The 19561-nt window shown below is 38.4% G+C and overlaps 2 protein-coding genes across 2 annotated transcripts in view; one reads left to right on the forward strand and one right to left on the reverse strand.

Moving 5' to 3' along the window:
* nt5dc1 (5'-nucleotidase domain containing 1) overlaps window positions 1–19561 on the reverse strand; it is a 65903-nt gene that overhangs the window by 41045 nt on the left and 5297 nt on the right. Inside the window, exon 6 of the mRNA XM_051875364.1 lies at window positions 19338–19419. Within this exon, the coding sequence (XP_051731324.1) occupies window positions 19338–19419 (82 nt within the window). The remainder of the gene's footprint in view (window positions 1–19337; window positions 19420–19561) is intronic.
* col10a1b (collagen, type X, alpha 1b) lies at window positions 14707–18917 on the forward strand. Its single transcript, XM_051875363.1, has 3 exons — window positions 14707–14860; window positions 15232–15355; window positions 16525–18917. Exons 2-3 carry the CDS (start codon window positions 15247–15249, stop codon window positions 18393–18395), a joined length of 1980 nt encoding a protein of 659 aa, XP_051731323.1. The 5' UTR covers window positions 14707–14860; window positions 15232–15246; the 3' UTR covers window positions 18396–18917.

The following is a 19561-nucleotide window of genomic DNA, read 5'->3' on the forward strand; positions in this document are numbered from 1 at the left end:
TAGAGCAAAATTGTTTACTGACAACCCAAATGTAAACACAAACACAGAAGCTAAAATGGTAGTTAAGTATCTTGTTGAAAACTTTCACATTTATTCAAGTATTCAAGAAAGAGTTAATTGTCCCAGGATACAAAAGCAGCACATCAGCCAGAAACAACCTTGGCGCAGAAAACAACCGAGTAATGGCTGCTGGACATGTGAAGCATCCATTTTGGCAAACAAGATTCATCAACACTATCTTTAAGAGTTCTTGACTCTAGCCCAACATACCCTCAATCATTCTTTTGTCAGACAAGTTTTCATTTATGCAGTCTCTGGACTTTAGAAGCTGGAGGGTTGGTCCAAAACAGAAAGGGAAAAAAACTTTTACCTTAAATTTTTAATTTCACCTTTTTAACATTGTCGACTTTTCCAAAATATTCACTTAAGTTTCTTCTTAAATAGTAGATCTAAGAAAATCAAAGTAATGGCCAAAAGAAAAATAAATTATTGACACAGACAATTTAATTCCACTACTTGTCTAACAGATGGAAAAAGTTCTTTTTACTGCTTCAATGAAGATAATTTCTAAGTGTGTAAAATCAAGAACAAAAAATAAACAATCTAGTCAGCAATTTCAAGGTTTCCAGAGAATAAATACACATAAGCACACACACTATCTATACATCAATATAGTGTTTGCTGCTCATATCTCTCATTATCTTAAAACTGTACTCAGCTGGCCTTATTTATGAAACAGGTTTGTGCAGGTTTATATGAAAATGGTTTATTTTTTCATCCAGTTTAGTGGAACTTACTGATAAATCAGAAATCCGTCCTGCTCGTGTTTCATGAATAAGGTCCACGCAAGTGTTTATATGAACACGAACCTGTGTTTTTGTGCAGTAATGTTTCCTCTGCACTTTGAACCACTACCATGCCAAGCAGCTCCTAGGATGAATGAACATTTATGTTTTGAGGACATGTGGGTCCTCTTTAACTTGGGTGGGCACAGTCAGATGTGTGTGGCAGCCCTGTGTTTAGAAACTGGACAAAGAGTAAAGACAGTGAACCATGACATCGTGGAAGATGTACTATTGCATAACCCTGCAGAGAGATGGATGATGCCATCCTATGCTGGTCCCTATTAATGCAGAATACTGAAAAGCATGCAAAGTAAATACACATCTGATTAAAATGGCACACCCTGATAAATGCAAGAGCTTTTCAAAATGTCTTAATATCTGAAAGCGATGAGTGGATGGCACTTCTGAGCCTCAGCTCCTATTCTGAGTGTCTGGATTGCTGGGTTAAGCTTCCGGCTGTGATTTGGCACAGTTTGTCTTTTGATCCCTGTAATTGCAATAACTCTGCCTGAAGCTCTTCCGTCAATCTCTCCATCCATAAAATTACAAATGCCTCTTAGTGGCACACTGGGTTTATTAAAATGTTAAATTTATATCTATCTATCTATCTATTTATCTTTATCTTTTCCACTATCTTTAGCTTTTCCACACTCATCAGCCTTTCATTAGTCTTTCTTTTCTCTAGACATCTGTTTCAAAGAACTCTAAAAACAGCCTGCCAGCTCTTCTTAAATGAACAAACAAATAAGACTAGAGACATGTCTAAAAGCAAAATTTTCATTCTGACCCATGTCAAACATTATTATGATTACAATTTTGAAGCAGGATCTTCTTCTTTTTAAAGAAAGAACTAGTGGTCAACAGTACAGTATATGACACATAAACAATCAATTGTAGTCTGTCCTCCCTTTGGTCCTATAACAGTGGATTTTTTCCCCATTCATAAAAGAGATGTTGGGCAATGGGGCTTGGTGCCAGAGCATATTCCAGAAAGCAGGTTATGAGACATACTCGGGTAGGTTTACGGATAAGTGGATAACCTCATCTTTCGGTTCCAAAAACTGGGGTAACAGTGGGCATAACATATTTCGCACAGTACTCCATTTATTCTTATCTCACAGATTGTCAAGCTGGGTTGCAGAGAACACACGATGAAGAACAAGAACAGGTTCCATTGACTTGTAATGTCTTATGCTTTGTGACTGCTGAAATCATGAGCTTATCTTTTTGTTTATTTTCTCTGAATACAGGCGGTACACCAGTGCTTTTAACAAATGGCCTATGAGATCATTTTATATGAGACACTTCTACATGTGTATACTACTGGTTTGAGGCATTTTTGTTTTTGTTCCATAATTCAGGGGGTACAGTTAGACAATGGCAATGTTAGGATTCAGCACAGTGCAAGCAAACATATGGAAATCACATGGTATCACATATGGAAACTGACAGTGGTGTATTTTACTATATATAGGAGCTTTGTAAATGAGCATTAAGTTTTTCCAGCACCACCTCTTCACTAAAGACAGAACCTCAGCGGAAGACCACATCAGAGAGGAGGTAGATTACCTCACCAGACAGCAAAACTTAAACTCTTGACGGCCCTGGGTGAACCACAGGAGAACTCATTATGGGAACCCTGTCAGGTCTGCTTCTGGTTCTTGAATCAGACACATAGTAAGAGATTAGACTGTCAAAGTTTTGGTATCAATATGTAGGGAATTTTCAGTGTAACTTTTGATTAGGGGTGTAGGGCAGATACAGATCATTCACAGTCGATAAAGATAGCGACAATTTATTTTTTTTACTTTTAACCCCCTACAATGGAGCTGCAATCTAATAAATGAAAAACTACTCAGTGGGACCAGTGTGACTGTATTACAGTCAATATGATAATTTAATGATAAATATAAATGTTTACTTATAGAGCACATTTAAACACAACCAAGATTGACCAAAGTGCTTTACAAAGAATAAAAAAAACTAACACAATGAATAAAAGATTAAGCAAAAAACTAAATAAACAAACATAAGCAATCAACATTATGCAAGGGAAACCCAGGATAATGTACTAAGGAGTGTTAAAAGCCAGGGAGAGTAAATGTCTTGAGATAAGATTTAAAAGTAGTGAGAGATGGGGCATGCCTAATATAGGGAGGAAGGCTATTCCACAGTTTTGGTCCAGCAGTAGCGAAAGCGTGATCACCACGATTTTTAAGTTTAATTCTAAGAACTGTAAGTAGGCCAAGATTGTGAGATCTCAAGTTTCTAGATGGGGTATATGGAAGCAATAGGTCAGTTAAGTATCGAGGTGCCAGGTCATTGAGAGCTTTTTAGACAAGTAACAGCATTTTAAAATCAATCATATACTTGACAGGGAGCCAGTGCAGAGACATTCCAATAGGTGTTATATGGTCATATTTTCACTTCCCAACAAGCAGTCTAGCGGCTGAAGAGATGGAGACCTGAGAAATGTCATAATACAGCGAGTTACAGTAGTCAAGCCGAGATGTTACAAAAGGCATGGATTGCTGTTTTGCTGGATTGACAAAATTGCTCCTGGATAAAAAGGGCTTAACTTTACTGAGAAGGTGAAGTTGGTAAAAAAACGTGACTTGACAACAGCAGTGATCTGTTTGTCAAACTTTAGACTGGAGTCAAATAGGATGCACAAATTCCTGGCACAATGTGTATTATATGGAGCGAGAAAGCAGAGATCAAAACGAAAACATTTTCCTTAGGGCCAAACATAATAATTTCAGTTTTACTTTCATTCAGGAGTAAAAATTGCTTTAAAGCCATGATTTAAGTTCGTTTGGGCAATCTAACAGTAGAATATTTATTGTTGTGTTATAAGGGAAGATAGATTTGAGTATCATCGGCATATAAATGAATGGAGACGCCATATTTTTCAAAAATAGATGCCAGGGGGAACAAATACAGGGAAAACAACACAGGTCCAAGGATTGATCCCTGCGAAACACCACAGCCAAGAGGTATGTTGGAAGATGAATAATGCCCCAGATGTACAGTGAAACACCTATTTGACAAATAAGAGCCAAACCATTGTAATACAGTACCATGAAATTCCACACAGGACTCTAGGTGTGACAGAAGTATGTTGTGGTAAACTAAGTCAAATGCAACACTTAGATCTAAAAGGACCAGAGCCATGGATTTCCCTGAACCTGTTGTGAGAAAGATGTCATTTGAGACTTTTAAAAGAGCAACTTCAGTGCTATATAGAGCTTTAAATCCTGATTGAAAAACTTCATTGATGGAATTGTCTAACAAGAAGGATTGTAATTGGGCCAGTACAGCTTTCTCCATGATCTTTCAGATAAAAGGCAGGTTTGAGATGGGCCGAACATTAGGAAGAGACGTAGGATTAATATTAGGTTTTTTTAAGGTATGGTGTTACCACAGCATATTTAAGGCAGGCTGGAACAATGCCAGTAAGTAAGCATTTATTAATTAATGAAAACAGACCCGGACCAACAGCATCCATAATAGTAGGAATAATAAGAAATGCGGATGAATAATGTCCTGTGGGCATAATGGGCCCTATCATACAACCGGCGCAATGTGTTTTTGCTAGTTCCAGCCCGACGCAGTTATCATTTTCATGTCCAGTGCCCACGTTATGTAAATAGCAAATGCACTCATGGTCACCTGTTCGCCAATAGGGGTGCTGGTCTGAAAATTAGGTGTGTTCAGGCACATTGTTGGCGTGTTGCTATTTTGAAGCAACTGAAAACGACTGCGCCATTGAAGAACAACAACCTGGTCTAAAGTCAATGGAGCAGTATTTTTTCATTATTTAAAGGGTGCGTTAGTAATATGCGCCTATAAGCGGGTGCACAACACGTGTACACTCTGTTTGTTACTCACACAGGGACGCAGCGCACAAACATGCCAAATATTAAAAATAAAAGGATTGCAATGTAAAAGATTATTATTGTGTACATAAAGATAAAAATGCCTACATGTCATAATGGATAGTCATTGCATGTATCAGAATAACCTATTTGCAGAAATGACGAATGAAATTGGCTAATTATTTGACCAATCGTGGCAATACACACATGTATTTAATTTTTTTCCATCGTTAAACTAGCAAAAGTGGGTTCGGACATGCCTTAAGAGCACCTGCGCCATGCGCTTCAGACCATGCGCACAGGAGTGCAAGTTGAGTGGCTCAAACACAGACCATATAGAGGACTATAAAGGAACATCAGGCAAAGTATATCCATTCTGAGACATCTGAGATTTAATAGTCGTGACCTTATTTGTGAAAAAACGTTCAGGCTCAGGGAAAGTTTAACAGGAGGATTTAGCACAGAGTTAATAGTGGAAAAGAGTTTGTGCCGATTTTTAGTTTAGAATCAGTTTAGAAAGATATTTGCACTTTGCAGCCTTGGCTGCCCTCTGGAACATAGTAAGAGAATTTCTCATAATTTCATAAGAAACCTGCAGTTTGTCCTTTTTCCACTTGCGCTCAGCATGTCTGCAAGCCTGTCTGAGAGTGCGCGTTGTTTCCTTATGCCAGAGAACTGCCGCTGACTTATGATTTCTAAGCTTCAATGGTGCATTGCTATTCAGAACGAAGGCACAAGTGGAGTTAAAATGAATGAGATTCAGCATCCAAGTTGTGGAGAGTAGATTCCATTTCTGAAGAAACCTGTACTTCATGATAAGCGACAGTAAACTCTTCACTAGAGCGCGAGTTAAAGGTACGAGACTTACGCACCATGGGCTGATTTCTGAGTATGGAACAGAGAAGGATACAGGCATATGATCAGAGAAAGTTGTGTTGCTAATTGCAATGTCCGAAACAGACAGTCCGTGAGTTAAATCAGGTCCAGAGTATGGCCATGTAAATGTGTTGGGCCAGATACCCAATGAACAAAGTCAAATGACACAATAAGATTTAAAAACTCCATGGATAAGATTTTAGATAGACAACAGACATGATTATTAAAATCCCCCAGCAGCAATAATTTGTCATGAGCAGCAATAAAATCCCCTGCAAATGCAGCAAATTCGTCAAGAAAGTCCATGTTTTGTTTGGGTGGACGATACACCAGAGCAACAGTGACAGGGTTTAGCCTACTAGCAGTATTTGAGATAATGGCACCTCAAAACTGCGATACAAGACAGTAGAAAGATATTGACAAGGAAAAGTGTTTTTGAAAACCGTCACTAGACCCCCACCGTGACCAGATGAGCGTGGGGTGTTTAAAAAATTACAGCCTTGAGGTACCAGTTCAGCAAGCGAGCATAATTCACCAGGCTTAATCCATGTTTCTGTAACACAAATGAAGTCCAATGCTTGCATGGTAAAGAAGTTGTTTAAAATGAAAGTTTTATTTACCAGGGGCCGTGCGTTGATTTTTCCATTTTCAGTACTGCAGATTAATCATTTTCCAGCTGTGTTGCTCGACACAGTGGTCGGAGATTATGGAGATTCAGAGAGAGTAGACAAGGTCCACTAACATCACTCTTAGTAAAATTAGCAACCGCACTACGGATGTCAAGCAAGGCGGTCATAAACCAAGGTGGAATTACAATTAGTGATTAAAAAGGAGATAAATAAAAGAATAACAAATGCCAAAGGCAGAAACATAGAGGACAGCAGACAGCAAGCCAACACAGGCGACATCTTGAATAATGAAAAAAATCAATTTGTAATTATGGCAAAGTTTGGAATCAAGATTTTTTTTTTTTTTTTTGAAAGAAGTCTCTTATGCTCACCAAAGCTGTTTATTTGATCAAAAATACAATAAAAACAGTAATAAATTTCCACAAAAATATTTAGCAGCACAACTATTTTCAACACTGATAATAATAAAATGTTTCTTTATCTTTGAGCAATTTTTATCTTACGAGTGAGCAATTGAACCATTCACTGAAAATTATTTCAAAAACATTCATTAAAGGAAACAAGTCACTGAAACTGATGTTTGATGTTCATACATATTTCTTATATAAAACACATTTTTCTTATGTGTATGTACTGTTTGAGACATTTCTATCATCTAAATCCAAAATGATGAAAACAAACAAAGAAAAAAGGTAACATAACAAAGTTTCATTAGTTAACATTAGTTAACTACTTTAGTTAACATGAATTAAGAATGAACAATATTTCTACAGCATTTATTAATCTTAGTTAAGCACTGTAAACTAACATTAACAAACAATGAACAGCTAGATTTTTATTAACTAACATTAACAAAGATTAATAAATATTGTACTAACAAATGTATTGTTCATTGTTAGTTCATGTTAGCTAATACATTAACTAATGTTAAACAATGAAACCGTATGATAAAGTTTTACAGATAAAATAAAGTATATATAATTTACTAAATTATTTTTAATACACTGACAGGAGACAAGTGAGGAGTCAGAGGAAGGGACAGACAGTGAATTCAGAGAAAGAAAGACAACAGAGTAAAACAGGATGGAGAGAGAAAACGCTGGTACAGTGTTGAAATGGTTCCAATCTTTTCTGTCAAACAGAAGATTTACAGTCAATTTAGGTGTCCATTCATCCTCGGTGGCTCACGTCACCTGTGGTGTACCCCAAGGATCGATCTTAGCACCGTTATTATTTTACTATTTATGTTACCTCTGGGATCAATTATGTGTAAATTTGGGGTGTCGTATCACTGCTATGCGGATGACACACAACTTTATATACGTATTAAATGTAAAGATAACTCAGCATACAAAAGACACAGCATTTCATAATACTTAACGATGATAAAACCCAAATCATTCAATTTGGGCCAAAAGAGCACCCAGATGAAGACTCAACCAACCTCGGCACTCTTACTCCTTATCTTACTTCTGATATTAAAGATCTAGGATTTCACCTAGATAATGGTCTTAAATTAGACAAACAAATCAACACCATAGTTAGTACCAGTTTTTATCATATTCGCCGCCTAGCTAAAGTCAAACCTTTCTTAAACAGGAAAAGTTTGGAAACTGTTATCCATGCTTTTATCTCAACTCGACTCGATTACTGTAATTCTTTGTATTCTGGGTTACCTCTCTCTTCCATCTCTCGCCTTCAAATGGTCCAAAATGCGGCTGCCCGTCTACTCACAGGTAGCCGCAAACGAGACTATATTACACCAATCTTACATTCTTTGCATTGGCTGCCAGTCCGTATCGATACCGTATCGACTACAAGATTTTGTTATTCGTTTACAAAGCTCTCAATGATTTAGCTCCCAAATATCTATCTGATTTGATTGTTATGTACAATCCTTCCAGATCACTTAGATCCCAAAATGGTCATCTTTTGCTGGTACCACAATCTCGCCTGCAACGCAGGGGAGACCAAACTTTCGCAGTAGCGGGCCCTAAGCTGTGGAATAGCTTGCCACTACCAGTCAGAACTGCTTCCATGTTTGCCAAATTTAAATCTATGTTAAAAACACATCTTTTTTCCTGTGCTTTTAATTCTTGGTAATTTGTACATGTTCTTTTGTATTTATGTTCTTCTTTTTTCTTTTTCTTTTTAACTTTATGTACAGCACTTTGGCCAGCTCAGGTTGATTTTAAATGTGCTTTATAAATAAAATTGAATTGAAAATTGAATTGAAATGAAACAGAAATATTGTAATGCTGAAGACAGGGAGACAAGAGGAGATGAAGACAGGAAGACAAGAGGAGATGAGGGAGAGGGAGCAGGTTATAGAAAGCAGAAAGACAGAAAAAGAGGAGATACAAAGGGAAAAGACTCCAGGAAATCACAGGAATAAAGCAATGCTAGATGAGACAAAGCTGGGAACAAGGTGACAAGAGGAGAGGAGAGAGAGTGGAGAGAACTGATGGCAGCCAAAAAGGCGCATATCTACATTTGATCCTGCCAAATTTAAAAATAAACAGCTAACAGATATAGAGAAGTACTGACTTCTAAAAAATAAATGGTTCAAACATAACCATAATTACCCTAAAATAAAGTTTGGTGAAAAGCAATTATGCTATAATATGAAGTGGGAGGCTTGGCTTAGATATTCAGTTTCAGAAGATTCCACCTACTGTGCTATTTGTACGTCATTTATCAAAAAAACAATAAACACGATTTTCATAAACTAAAGATTTCGTGACTAGAAAAATGCTACTGGAAAGAAGTGGGGAATCATTTCAGGCAACAGAAAAGCATTAATTCTGTTCTAAGCAATGCTTATGCAGAGAAGGTTAGTGTGAATTGCAAAGCTCTCCTTTCCATTCTGCTGTAATCAATCTGTCAAAGAGAAACATAGCATTGTTTGGACAACAGACAGGAGAAAGTGAAGATGGCACTTTATATTTAATAATTTCCTAAAATTTTCAGAAAAAAAAAAAAAAAATTCCTATAAAAATAATTTAATAATTTCCTCACATGGAAATCGACGCCACACTGAAACATCATCTTGAGACTAGAGTTGTCAAAAGTACCGATTTTGGTACCAAGTCGGTACTGAAATTTTAGAAAAGGGGAGGCTTTGAGCGCTGTTGAGCGGATTCGTAAACACCTTTAATTGGCCACTGTGTTCACATGCCTATCGGCAATCCATGCTTTGAAGCTGAGATTCAGGAGAACATAGTTAAGGAAATAAAAAAGCCAAGTTTTTCAAAGTCCTTGCTGATGAAACAATAGATGTGAGTGGGACTGTCTGTCTGCATTTGCTACATCAACCATAACAATGGAGCTGAAATATGCAGACTTCTTGGGTTTCTGTCCCCTTGCCAAACAAGATGCTGCATCTATTTCAGAAGCCATCCTGTCACAGTTGGAGAAGTGGGGTCTGGAGATTGAATATCTCAGAGGGCAGGGCTATGATGGAGCCAGAACCATTAGTGGACATGTGAATGGAGTACTAACAAAGCATCAGAGAGCTTCAACCACAGGCACTATTCACAAATTGCTGAAGCCACGCACTATACCTTGTGGTTGTCCATGGATGTTCTGATATCCCCCTCATAAGGAACACCATGGCTCCCATTGAGAATGTTGCAGCATTTTTCTCTGCATCTGCTGTTAGGATGAACATGTTACAAGAGTAACCACAAGGAAGCAAGGAAACACAGGCTAGTGACAAAAGAAAAACAGGAGGCATCCCATTCATGTCCGACACACACTGGGGCTCCAGAGGGAAGACAGTAGGTGTTTTTCTGGATCATGTCAATGCAGCCCACTCTGCCCTCATAGAAATAGAATCACAAACATCATCAAACTCCAACAAGGTCAGCAACCTACGACACAGTATAGAGTCGTTTGAAACAATTGTCACTGCTGTCACAACAAACAAAATTCTAGGCTACATACAGCCACTGACTAAAGAGTTACAGTCAACAAATATGGATCGTATGACTGCCTACAAAGAGGCCAGAAAGGTGGCTCAGGTCATTTCTACACTAAGAAATGAGAAGGGCTTCCATGAAATTTACTGGTGATCGAAAAGATGTCACACACCAAAATAGCACACCTCACCATTGACGAAAAGCAACGGTATTTAAAGAAAATAGATACTTTAGGATTAGATTCTTACTTACTATACGCAAACTGCTGACTCCACTAAAGTCTAGTAAAACTTGCCGAATTTTACGTTTGCTGACATTTGCGTCTACATCGTCCACAATCCCATACACCGGCGAAGCTCTCAAGGCATTAAAAGCACGTGCTTTTAAAGACTACCACTACTTCAACTCAGGATGGGTTAATGATATTATAGTTACATGAATAGCAAGTATCACTGAATGGAATTGTCAATGTCAGTAAAGCACATCTCTTGTATTGCCAGTCACGTTACATGAAATAAAGCTCTCACTGCACAGTCTGGAGTGTTGTGTAGGAATCCAGTAATCTCTCTTAATTGCCACCTTCAGTAAGGCAAAATAAGGGACACCCATTTACGACCTTCAACAATATCGACATCTCAGCAATAAACATGAAAACACATGAGATCAAGTAGCCTATGTGAACTTGCAAAAGAGCACATTTTATATTATTATTTTACATTTGATTTTTTTATTTATTTCTGAAGAACTCTTCAATATATGTTGGTGTGACTTAAGCAGTCATTCTGAACCAGCCATCACTTTTTTGACAATTCTGCAGCTATTACAAACCCGATTCCAAAAAAGTTGGGACACTGTACAAATTGTGAATAAAAAAGGAATGCAATAATTTACAAATCTCATAAACTTATATTTTATTCACAATAGAATATAGATAACATATCAAATGTTGAAAGTGAGACATTTTGAAATGTCATGCCAAATATTGGCTCATTTTGGATTTCATGAGAGCTACACATTCCAAAAAAGTTGGGACAGGTAGCAATAAGAGGCCGGAAAAGTTAAATGTACATATAAGGAACAGCTGGAGGACCAATTTGCAACTTATTAGGTCAATTGGCAACATGATTGGGTATAAAAAGAGCCTCTCAGAGTGGCAGTGTCTCTCAGAAGTCAAGATGGGCAGATGATCACCAATTCCCCCAATGCTGCGGCGAAAAATAGTGGAGCAATATCAGAAAGGAGTTTCTCAGAGAAAAATTGCAAAGAGTTTAAAGTTATCATCATCTACAGTGCATAATATCATCCAAAGATTCAGAGAATCTGGAACAATCTCTGTGCGTAAGGGTCAAGGCCGGAAAACCATACTGGATGCCCGTGATCTTCGGACCCTTAGACGGCACTGCATCACATACAGGAATGCTACTGTAATGGAAATCACAACATGGGCTCAGGAATACTTCCAGAAAACATTGTCGGTGAACACAATCCACCGTGCCATTCGCCGTTGCCGGCTAAAACTCTATAGGTCAAAAAAGAAGCCATATCTAAACATGATCCAGAAGCGCAGGCGTTTTCTCTGGGCCAAGGCTCATTTAAAATGGACTGTGGCAAAGTGGAAAACTGTTCTGTGGTCAGACGAATCAAAATTTGAAGTTCTTTTTGGAAAACTGGGACGCCATGTCATCCGGACTAAAGAGGACAAGGACAACCCAAGTTGTTATCAGCGCTCAGTTCAGAAGCCTGCATCTCTGATGGTATGGGGTTGCATGAGTGCGTGTGGCATGGGCAGCTTACACATCTGGAAAGGCACCATCAACGCTGAAAGGTATATCCAAGTTCTAGAACAACATATGCTCCCATCCAGACATCGTCTCTTTCAGGGAAGACCTTGCATTTTCCAACATGACAATGCTAGACCACATACTGCATCAATTACAACATCATGGCTGCGTAGAAGAAGGATCCGGGTACTGAAATGACCAGATCTTTCACCCATAGAAAACATTTGGCGCATCATAAAGAGGAAGATGCGACAAAGAAGACCTAAGACAGTTGAGCAACTAGAAGCCTGTATTAGACAAGAATGGGACAACATTCCTATTCCTAAACTTGAGCAACTTGTCTCCTCAGTCCCCAGACGTTTGCAGACTGTAATAAAAAAAAGAAGGGATGCCACACAGTGGTAAACATGGCCCTGTCCCAACTTTTTTGAGATGTGTTGATGCCATGAAATTTAAAATCAACTTATTTTTCTCTTAAAATGATACATTTTCTCAGTTTAAACATTTGATATGTCATCTATGTTGTATTCTGAATAAAACATTGAAATTTTAAACTTCCACATCATTGCATTCCTTTTTTATTCACAATTTGTACAGTGTCCCAACTTTTTTGGAATCGGGTTTGTACCTGGATGGGATGAATTTTTAATTTTTATTTAATTTACTTAAATTAGGACTACATTATTAAGTAATTTTTTGCCCCATTTTTATGTAAATAAAAACTTTTTTAAATGTCAAAAATTATATATGACAGAGAGGATTATTTATTATGTATGTATATGATTATTATGAATGGTAAATCAATAACATTAATTAATCTGTCTACTAATGTCTAAAAATATAATAATTATCTGACTAACCAGCCCACGAAAGTGTATGGAATATTATATTAATAGATTATCCAAATTTTATAAGCATGGATGTGTCTGCCACCACATGCTGCTTTAACAGTACATTTTGTCTTGCGTTCATCATAAGTTACTTTTATGACCCGAGTGATAACTTTTTCCCCATTCAGCCCTATATCCGGAGACCGTCTCGCGTTCAAATGGCGGATGCGAGCTCGACTTGTTTTTGTTTTTTTTTTTAAAACACGCAGATTTCTATGGAAACAAAGATTATTTTGCTATTTCTTGTGAAATTTATTTCATTATTGCTGCTATTAGTATTATCCACACTGCAATATGCTTTTTTGTTAATTCAAGTATGTATGGGCCTATGTAAAATATGGGACAAATCACGTCCTGTATTGATTTGATACGGGACGCATCATTTAACCGTTAAATCCCGTATTTTACGGGACGGGTGGCATTGTGGCAACCCTACAATAGCAGCAATCCAATAATGAGGATGCTCAGGGTTTGTGGGGATATTGTAAAACATTAATCCACTTCTATTACTTTAAATTTCCAAGTTATTTAAAGTTATTAAGCTACTTTTGATGATTTTAGAATTACATAATATTTTGGTCAAAGCTACAGCCTTGTAGACAGCATTCCATCATATTTGAGGTCCTTTCCTGAACCTGTTCCCTTCACTCCTCTCCTACTGCTTCCTGTCTCTCTCAAACTGTCCTATTTAAAAAGGCAAAAGCCCAAAAACATAACTTAAACAAAATATTGTCCCCAAAGTGTTCCAGACCTGAAAAAAATGGAACACAAATACATAGAAACAAACACACTCCTTTGAGCCACACAAACAAATGCTTCTTACCGAATCATGAATTTTTTTTTTTTTTTTTTTTTTTTTTTTTTAGAATGGAATGCTTAAAATTCTGATAAGCCAACCAAAATTGTCATCAAAATAAGTAAACATGCACACCACTGTGCAGTCTTTTCTATTGGTTCAAGAGACAGCATCAGGAACAGACTAAAAGAGAGACTTCTAAATCTTGAGATCTGTTATTTTACTAAATGGGGTTGTCGGAGGACCATGGTTCTGCTGGTGGTCAGCTGTGGGTCGCAAAACTGAGCAGCTTCTCAATCAGATACTCAAGAAAAAAAAATTATATATATACTTTATATTAAGTTTAACTCATTTTAAAATTGTGTGAAAACTCCACAAAGACAAACAGCACAGGCAAATGATTGACAGCTATGCATTAACCGTAATTACAAGCACAGAATTCTACTTCACCAGTTTCATTTCTCTAACACTTTCCTGTCATCAAAATTCTAAAAATAACCTTAATCATGACCCCTGTCATGTGTGCATATTGATGCACCCCACAGTTCCCACATGAGGACGAAAAGGACTTCAATTCTGCCCTCTGCTGTTCTAGAGTAGAATTAACCACACTTTCACACATTTTCTGAGCTGTGGTTTGACACTGATTTTGAGATGTTTTAAAGGAATAAATCTAAAAGGCAAAATGGAGGGGAAAAAAAAAAAAAATACACAAACAAAGGCTATACTTCTAACCAGTTATCTTATTATTTTACAGGTTCAGCACAAACATTTTAAAATAAAATGATAACAAAAAATAAAACATCTTTGCTAAAACTTGCAAGGACTGAGATTCACAAAATAATGCATAAACTCTTATAAAGTATTATACAATATTCACAACACTAAAATAAAAACCATATCCCCTTAGAGAACAGTGTTTAACATCCTTTATTTCTGTTTTATTTTTTATTTATTTATTTTTTGCCTGTATGGATCAAAAGAAACCATGACCACAGATTAAAATAATGGGAACTGCCGAATTGCTATGCACTCACAAGGGAGTACCCTTCATTAAAACTGACATCACAGGGGGAGGGAGGGAGATTTTGGGTGCTGCTGGAGAAGCAAATTTGGTATAAATAGAAGAATCCACTCCTGTGAACAGGAGTTCCAAGGACTTACAGGAGTTGGAAACTTACAAATATACAGATTGGCCGGGAGAGCAGCCCGACCCCCTCTGACTTCTGGAGCTCCGGCCTGCTGGTGGGTACAGCCACTTGCTACTATGGCTTTCTGCGGCAGCATAATGCTGGTTTGGGAGTGTGTGGTATTGCTAGAATGGGTGTGAGGAGAAGATAATTTATTTGCTACATTGTATGTGTGTCAGTGAGTTCCTTGGCCACACTTATGAAGTCTGCAATTTAACGGGAACTTTTTTCTGAGTGTTTTCAAATGTACTTGATGCTTTCTTTAGTAATTTGTTATTTATGTTCATTTTATACAACGTGTTTAGATATATTGAGACAACATGCTTCTTTAAAATGTCCATTTTTCAAGTGCTATGAGGAGATGTTTGTCCTCTCATTTCTTTGTCACTCATTCATCATTGCTCTCATTTCATCATTTCTTTACAGGCTTAGCTTCAGAGAATGGACCTCAGAGTAACAAGCATTCTTCTTCTCCTTGTGGTACTGGCTGAGGCGACCCCTGACAGATACTATCATGTGAAGAAACAGCCTTATCCTACAAAATCTCACAGTGAGTTTACTTTTGGTCCATACATACTTAACGTACTTCGTAACTAATGTGGAATGAGTCAGAATATGTATATAGAATAACAGCAGCAGGTGCACCATTAAGAGACAGTAAACTAAGGGAGCTTGGGGTGCCTAATACATGTACATATATACAAATGAATATGAAATTAGATTAACCTCTTTGCCACAAAAGGTCTCTTAGTCGCTCAGGTAGTTTGTGCATACACAAAGTCAACATACATCAAACAACTCTTTAGATATCTAGCCCCTCTTTAATTGCCAAACTGCATTTATTGCCCAGAATATGTTAACTTCAAATAAAGTCCTTGTGCACAAATACTGTTAGTTAATTACTTTTCCGTTGGTATACACCACAACATAAACAATTCAATACTTTCGAAAATTGTAAAATCACCAAAACAGATGTAACCACTTTATACAACAGGCATACCCAAAATAAGCCACACTGTTGTGTTAAATTATACCATTAGTTACTGGACAAGCACACTTTCAAATTGGAGGGAAAAAAGGCTACTCCCTGTGTTTTCTAGTTTGTCAAACAATCCAATCCAACTGTGCAGCACCTATGACTACATATAATGAATTAAACAACATATTTTATACCAAAATATACTTATGCAGGAGTTTTTATATCATGATAATCATAATGCACATAACATATTTAAAAGTAACAGTTCAGCTCAAGTACAAAAAGGTGCTGACTACAGTATCATCTGCAGTTTGGGATGTCTCTTGTCAATCACTCTTGAACCAAAGTGTACTGCAAATTACAAACATTATCACACACGTTTGTTTCAGTATATTAGTGAGGATATATCCATTGTTTTTATATCAGGTTGATGTTTTCTATCTCGACCCCTACCCCTAAATTTTAACAAAACAATTTTTAACTTAAACAAGATTTAAATAAAAACATTATTTGCCCAATTTATAAGCCATTTTAACTATTGAGGTCTAGCTGACTAGTCAGTGTTTAACAGGTTGTAGTATATTACTGAGGACAGCTAGTCAAATGTCATAGATTTAAGTCAGTGCTATGTTACTGAGCCAAAAGTGTATGTCTTACAAGCAGTTTAAGAATTTTCATTTTATTTTTAAAATTATGCAGAGTTGTGTATGAATTACCTAATATTTTTATCTTATTTTTAGCTGTTGCTGGTGAACCTGGTATTCCAGGTTCCCCAGGTGAACCTGGCCCCCCCGGCCCACCTGGCCCACCAGGAATTCCTGGAAAGAATGGTGTTGGACACACTGGTCCGATTGGTCCACCTGGACCACCAGGTCCAACAGGATACTCCTCACCTGGTAAACCTGGAAGCCCAGGTTCACCTGGAAAATCAGGTGCACCTGGATTTCCAGGCGAGAAGGGACATCCAGGGCCTGCAGGACCTCAAGGTGCAAGAGGAGCACCAGGATCACCTGGAAGCCCTGGACCTGCTGGCCTTTCTTCTCCTGGAAAGCCTGGACCACATGGTATTCCAGGAGCAATAGGCCCACGTGGAGAACCTGGCTTAAAAGGTCATCCTGGAATTCCTGGACTGCCAGGCCAGAAAGGAGAACCTGGCCATGGTATTCCAGGAGGACCTGGTAGCCCAGGTCCAATGGGCCCTCAGGGGCCTTCTGGTCAGCCCGGTCAGCCTGGAATTGGAAAACCTGGACCAACTGGATATCCTGGAGAGCCTGGAAAGCCAGGAATTCCAGGTAGGGATGGGTCACCAGGTCCTATGGGCATACCAGGACCAAAGGGTCATACAGGGGCACCTGGAATAGGAGCACCAGGAAAACCAGGCCAGAATGGCGCTCCAGGTCTGCCTGGGTCAATAGGACAAAAAGGTCCTCAAGGACCAGCAGGACAGCCAGGCGCTCCAGGTCTGCCAGGTACTGGCAAACCTGGATCATCTGGACTTCCAGGAGAACGTGGAGTGCCAGGAACCCCAGGTACAACAGGCCAAAAGGGAGAACCAGGGCCAACAGGTCACACAGGTCAGACTGGTGCTATCGGCCCAATAGGTCCACCTGGTCCTCAAGGTGCTAGGGGATTTCAAGGAGAATCGGGGCCACAGGGAGCTAAAGGTGACATTGGTATGGTTGGGGCACCAGGCCCAAGAGGTGCAAAGGGTGAACAAGGAGCACAAGGCTTCTCAGGAAAACCTGGTATTCCAGGTGCAGCAGGTCCTGCAGGCCCAATGGGCCATATGGGACATCAGGGTCCCAAGGGAGAACCAGGATTTACCGGTGCTCCAGGTATCCCAGGTAGCAAGGGGCCACCAGGTGATAAGGGACATCCAGGACAACAAGGGCCACCGGGTGGAAGGGGTGAAAATGGTATCCCTGGAGCAAGAGGACCAACAGGTCCAGTAGGACCGGCTGGTCCACCAGGGCTTAAGGGTCATCCAGGACTTCCAGGCCCCCCTGGCCCAACAGGGCTCACAGCCAAGGGAATTTCTGGACCTCAGGGTCCTCCTGGTATCCCTGGTGCCAGAGGTCATGATGGTCTCCCAGGTCAACCAGGACCTCCTGGGCCACCTGGCCCCCCAGGCGAGTTTGTTTACCACCACGAGAAAAGCATGCCAATTAAATCCCATGAGATGGTAATGCCTCTTAGTCACGAGCTGATTAAGCCAGCCATGTCAGCATTCACAGCTCTTCTTACCACAGCTTATCCTAGTGCAGGAACACCAATTGTTTTCAACCAGATTGTGTACAATGGAGAGAACCATTATGATCCTAACTCTGGCATATTCACCTGTCAGGTTCCAGGACTTTACTACTTTTCTTTCCATATGCATGTCAATGGAGCAAATGCATTGGTAGCACTTTACAAAAACAAAGAGCCAGTCCTGTTCTCATATGACGAGTACAACAAAGGTTTCCTTGACCAGTTGTCTGGCAGTGCTGTCCTTATGCTGGAATCCCATGACACAGTGTACATCCAGGTTCCAGATGATCAGTCCAATGGCATTTATGCTGATGATAATGTTCACTGTTCTTTCTCTGGCTTCTTGATTGCCACAACGTGATAAACACACTCAAGAAAACCTCAATCTTTCTAATTCAAAAATTGTCTGCATTTATACTCATGTTCATGTTGCCCTGAGATAAAGTCATGCAGAGTACAAAATGAAGACTAATTTAGAAAAAATGTCTGTAGCTTGTTGATCTACATAGACCTACTTGTATGGAAATATTTCAATAATCTCAATTATTATGGAACACAAATAAAAATTATCCAAGAAATTAGACAACAGATCTATTGCATTTGCCTAGAACCTGAACTGATGGTTATGTATTGAAATTGTGTTGTTTGTTTACCTTTTTCCCATGCCCACATTTTAGCATAAGGTTCCCGTGTTTAGTATGCTTTGAAGACACAGTCTCTTAGCAGACAAAGGCCTCTTTAAGACAAAGGAGCTAGTTTTTGATTAAATGGATTTCAAAGTGAATAATAAAAATTATGATTTTTTTTTTCTTCTTGTAACTCTGTAATGTCACAAGGTGTGTATTATAATAATCAACACAAATAAAGTTTCAGTGCCAGTGTTGCTGTTTGTGTTTGACTAATGACTATAGTAAAAGGTTAAACTGTTCCCAAAAATAAGTACTAATCCTAACCTTATCTTTGAACAACATAAGCAACATCTTAGACTAAAATGGGCTTAAAATGTTATTTTGATAGCAAATTGAACCCATTATAATCAGTGATACTGTCTACACTGAATGAGGCACAGTGCGACACAACAAATTCCGACCGTAAACTGATACTCCGTTCTATTTCTGACAAACTTCAAGAGCTTGTGCTACTTTTGACACAAAGAACAAATGGATATGCTATGTTGCTTTGTCGCGTCTGGTGTAGACATGGTGTAAGACCTTTATAGTCATTATACAATATCAGAATTAAATTACATTTTAAAATACTGATTACAAATGGTAAGATGGTATAAAAGGTTTTTTCTACATACCCCGAAATGCAGATGTGTTGTAATTATGGTCAATTGCAGCAACAATGTCTTTCCACAAGTCAGATGAGATTTCGGCTCCTCGCTAGGGTTAAAAAATTTTTTTAATTAATTAAAAAAATGAACATCAACAAATGACAACATACATTTTTGTTATATAATTTAACATTCACCATACAACTAATTAACAAATGCTACTTAAAATCTAAAATAGAAATATAGCATTT

The sequence above is a fragment of the Ctenopharyngodon idella genome, chromosome 20, assembly GCF_019924925.1.
Source record: "Ctenopharyngodon idella isolate HZGC_01 chromosome 20, HZGC01, whole genome shotgun sequence".
Taxonomy (NCBI): domain Eukaryota; kingdom Metazoa; phylum Chordata; class Actinopteri; order Cypriniformes; family Xenocyprididae; genus Ctenopharyngodon; species Ctenopharyngodon idella.

Coding starts and splice junctions, on each gene's coding strand:
- col10a1b (XM_051875363.1), top strand. CDS start 15,247: ATGGACCTCAGAGTAACAAGCATTCTTCTTCTCCTTGTGGTACTGGCT. Junction 15,356..16,524: donor TTATCCTACAAAATCTCACA/GTGAGTTTACTT, acceptor TCTTATTTTTAG/CTGTTGCTGGTGAACCTGGT.